Source organism: Ornithodoros turicata, chromosome 2 (assembly GCF_037126465.1).
Source record: "Ornithodoros turicata isolate Travis chromosome 2, ASM3712646v1, whole genome shotgun sequence".
In the NCBI taxonomy this organism is placed as follows: domain Eukaryota; kingdom Metazoa; phylum Arthropoda; class Arachnida; order Ixodida; family Argasidae; genus Ornithodoros; species Ornithodoros turicata.
The window spans coordinates 65162123-65166151 of NC_088202.1; the positions used below are offsets into that span (position 1 = coordinate 65162123).

A 4029-nucleotide genomic window follows, 5' to 3' on the forward strand; every position below is an offset into this window, starting at 1 on the left:
GCAAAATATCTTTGGGAAGAGAAGAGCACATCCCCTGAGAAACTTCGTTTACAAGAGTACGTGTAACGGGGGCGATCTCTCCCACCTCCGTCTGGGGTGTTATGACGTCAGATCATTGCCGCACTTTTATTGGCTGCCGAGCATCGTCTCCTACAGCGCGGAAGCAAGGTGACCGTAAGCAAGGTCGTCTACTTTGCGTAACGCGCGGAACAGGAGGTGCTCAATAGGACCACAAAAAGCAATTTTTAGACGATCACGTAATGTGTAGCGATATTCAGCGGCAGCTGTTAGTGACTTTTGATGACGCTGACGTTTCGTCAGTGTCTGGCATTGCTGTTAAATGTCGCAACACTTTCCGTCACGCTCAGCAAATTTATTTGTAAAATGTTTGTTATTGATTGCAGGAAGGTTATTAATTGCTGGACGGGAACTCCGAGACAAGCAAGAGACGTACACAGTACAACAACGTCACTTCGTGGTACATGATACTTGTCTCGGTGGTCTATAGCTTTTGGACCCACCTCCCACCAAGGACTTTGTGAAATAAACATTATTATTGTTATTATCGTGTACAACGAGCTAGCCTGCATGTTCTCTCTTCTTCAAGGTTATTGAAGTCTGATCCTTTAATGTCGTATTGTCCCCTGTCGTGTATGATGGCATGATCGAGGCGCAGGATCCACATTGCTCACCCTCGTTTGTTTCTTATCGCGGCGCCGGTTCAGTAGGGAGGTGGAGGCAACTCACGGCAACGCGACCAACTCTATAAGTTACACGGCCTTCACACTCGCTGCCTGGACTTTGGGTCTTCCAGCCGCGCCGGAAGTTGACGCTCCAAGTGAAACAACCCGTAGGGGCGCGGATAGCGTGCCATACAGAATACAAAGTGTGCATTTGCCGTGCACGGTTTGCATGCGTTAATCAGCGATGTAGTGCTGCTGTAAATATTTTATTCGCAATACTGTATTTCTGTGGGACCATATGTGTATCCGGATGGTCTGTGCCAGGTGAGAAGGCAACTGCTTGCGATATGAATAAATACATATATGTGATATATAGAGGACAACTTAATAGTGTTTCTAGCGGCCTTTGTTGGTCTTTCTTTTCTGCAGCACAAATGTGTCCGCCTTGATGTGCAGCTCAACGCGTGTTATGTAGTGTCCGTACAGCTGCTCATTTAGGTTTTCTTTTTATAGCAGTTGAGACTGGAAAAGCCGTGTAAACAGCTTCATTGTCACTCACAGTGAGTGAAAGCTTAAGCTGCGCCCGGCAATTCGGTCCAAATTTTAAGTGAGTCGTTGTCTTTTCATGGTAGAGTGATTTGAAAGCACGCTTATCACACAGTGTTTGTACACGCGTGCATTTATACAGATACAGGAGCTTGACGGCTTGAGGAGACGCACGAGGTTCACACGAAAGAATTTGCACGAAGATTGCCGCTGCACAGATAATAAAAATACACAATAATGGAACGTAGACACAATTATACAGAACTACACTGGACGGATACGTTATGCTTAATGTCCAGACATGAACTCGTTATTAATGTGGTGAGCACATTAGTTAACATGACGGAAAGTAATTGTTCTGACGACGGTAATTCAGAGAGGTCTGTTACAAATCCCGCCGCTGTCCTGTTTTCTCGATGAGTGTCATATTTTAACGCACATTAGTTATTTACGAGTATATTACGACGGCAGAATTTGGTCATCTTCGACGAGCAGAGATGACTTCGGAGCCACGGTGCACTGCCTTGTTTTCGGCGGATGTGTTTTAATACAGAGTTTTAGTACATCGTACGCTATCACCTTTGCGTACGTATGCGACAGCGTTAATGCTTCTGCGCACGCCCATAACAGAAAGAAACCTTCGCGCAGTGCGCAGATCCACCAACGCTATCTCTTACGTACGCTGTCGCCTTTGCGTACGATGTACCAAAACTCTGTATTGATACGACGACCATATTCATGTCTGAGCTGTGTATATATGCTGGATAGTCAGGGAATATCGTTGAACAAGAACCTTGTTTCAGCTCCTTTATCTTCAGGTCTGTTCTGTAGCACTCAGGCGCACGGTGACGCGAACACACGTGCGGTGTCCGAGGGCGACCATTCTGTCTTTTTTCCTGAAGTAAATATATATATATACCTCATTTCATTTCATTTCATTTCGCATTATCAAATGCATTATCAAATATATATATATATATATGACAAATAGGTTAATATATCAGACAGCTACGAAGTTGAATAAAAGTGAAATAATAAGACTAAGACGCGGACTACGGATTACAGGAACGTTAACAAAAACTAATTTATTTAATGGGTAATTTAACACATAAAAAAGAATGTTCGACGTTTCGACAGTGGCACTGTTGAAACGTCGGACATTCTTTTTTATTTCTTTTCTTTTATCTTTCTCCCAGTGTGAGCCAAGATGGGACTGGTACAGTGGCATACGATCACGGTAAGAGCATTTCTGTGTTCGGTTACTTCCCACCTCTACTTGCAGAAGCGAAAATAATTCCATATCTGATTCCAGCACCTACAGACAGTGCAATGGTGGAAGCTGCACCTAAACATTCAAATGCAACAAATGGTACCAAGCCCAGGCAGCTCGAAGATGTAAATGCAAAGCTCACTGAAGAATGTTCACGGCTACGGGAAGCAGTTTCGAGCCTTCATGAAAAGAATGCAGCGCTGCAGAACGTGAATGTAGGGTGGCACAGGTAAATGACGACCTGCGTCAGAGGAACCAGCAGCTTGAGTGCCGTATCACTGAACTCGAAGCAGCTGCTGAACTACGAAGCCATGAACTGAAAAAGCTCCATGGAACACTGGCCACAGCTGGTGAAAAGTTCTCCAAGGAACAGCAGGAGTTGAAGTCTTATGTTTGTGACTTGGAGATGAAACTAGAACGGAGCAGTTCCATTCAAAAGCTCGGTACCAGGTGCACCCCCGCCCGTGTTCTCTCCGACGATGAAAAGCTTCATTTTTACACTGGGTTTAATGGTCTGGAGCGCTTCAAAAGGTTTTGCAGCTTTGTTGAGGCAGGTTATGAAGACTACAAGAACGCTTGCACCGAGAGTCCATCAAACAGAGGTAGGAGTCGGGTGTTTTCTGTGGAGGAGCAGCTCATCATTGTTCTCATCATACTCAAGGTGGGACTACTGGAACGGGACCTGCCATTTAGGTATGATGTCAGTTTAGGGTACGTGAGTGAACTGTGCTCATTTTGGACTGAATTCTTGAGCAACTACTTGGAACAGACACCGCTATGGCCTTCCAGAGAGACCGTGAATGACTTTATGCCGGAAGTATTCAAGGAATCATACCCAACAACTAGAGTCATCTTGGACTGCACAGAACTCTTCATTGAGACCCCGAGTGACCTGCGGGTTCAAAGTGATACTTACTCGTCATATAAGTCGCATAACACAGCAAAAGGTCTCATCGGTATTGCTCCAAATGGGTTTGTTACATTTGTAAGTGACTTGGCACCTGGGAGGATCTCAGATAAGGCCCTGGTTAAACAGAGTGGACTGTATCAATTACTTGAACCAGGCGACAGTGTTATGGCGGACCGGGGATTTCTTATTGTTGAGGACCTTGCTGCACTGAATGTTGGCTTAAATATTCCCCCATTCTTAAAGGAGTACAGAGGGCCATCCAAAAAATTTTCAGATTAAGACATCTGATGAAAGTGTGTGTGTCATTATACCGAATAGCGCGAAAGGTTTTGATGTGTGCAATTTGTTTCCCAGAAAAAAACTCACATAAACATAGCTCCGCTCCTTCACCCTTAACTCGCCACTCCAGCTATAACGAGGATGAGGAGGTATGATGGCACGTCACCGATGACGGCATAAGGAGACTCGTTCTGGTTTGCCGGTCAGTGGGGGTCAGCGCCTTGTTCCTTTGCCGCCGTAAACCTGTTTTGCCAGTTTTCCCGGAGACTTGAGGATAGAAGGAGCGGCCCAAGCATTACCGAGCAAGGAGAGAGCCTTTATCAGAACCCCGAACAGCCGAG

At 45.4% G+C, this 4029-nt stretch overlaps 1 protein-coding gene across 1 annotated transcript; it reads left to right on the top strand.

The window, feature by feature from the left end:
* The first annotated feature begins 2436 nt into the window (after positions 1–2436).
* LOC135384728 (uncharacterized) lies at positions 2437–3688 on the top strand. The gene is made up of 3 exons (XM_064613916.1): positions 2437–2466; positions 2542–2624; positions 2719–3688. Exons 1-3 carry the CDS (start codon positions 2437–2439, stop codon positions 3686–3688), a joined length of 1083 nt encoding a protein of 360 aa, XP_064469986.1.
* Positions 3689–4029: the final 341 nt, after the last annotated feature.

Coding starts and splice junctions, on each gene's coding strand:
- LOC135384728 (XM_064613916.1), top strand. CDS start 2,437: ATGGGACTGGTACAGTGGCATACGATCACG. Junction 2,467..2,541: donor TACAGTGGCATACGATCACG/GTAAGAGCATTT, acceptor ATCTGATTCCAG/CACCTACAGACAGTGCAATG. Junction 2,625..2,718: donor AGCCCAGGCAGCTCGAAGAT/GTAAATGCAAAG, acceptor ACGTGAATGTAG/GGTGGCACAGGTAAATGACG.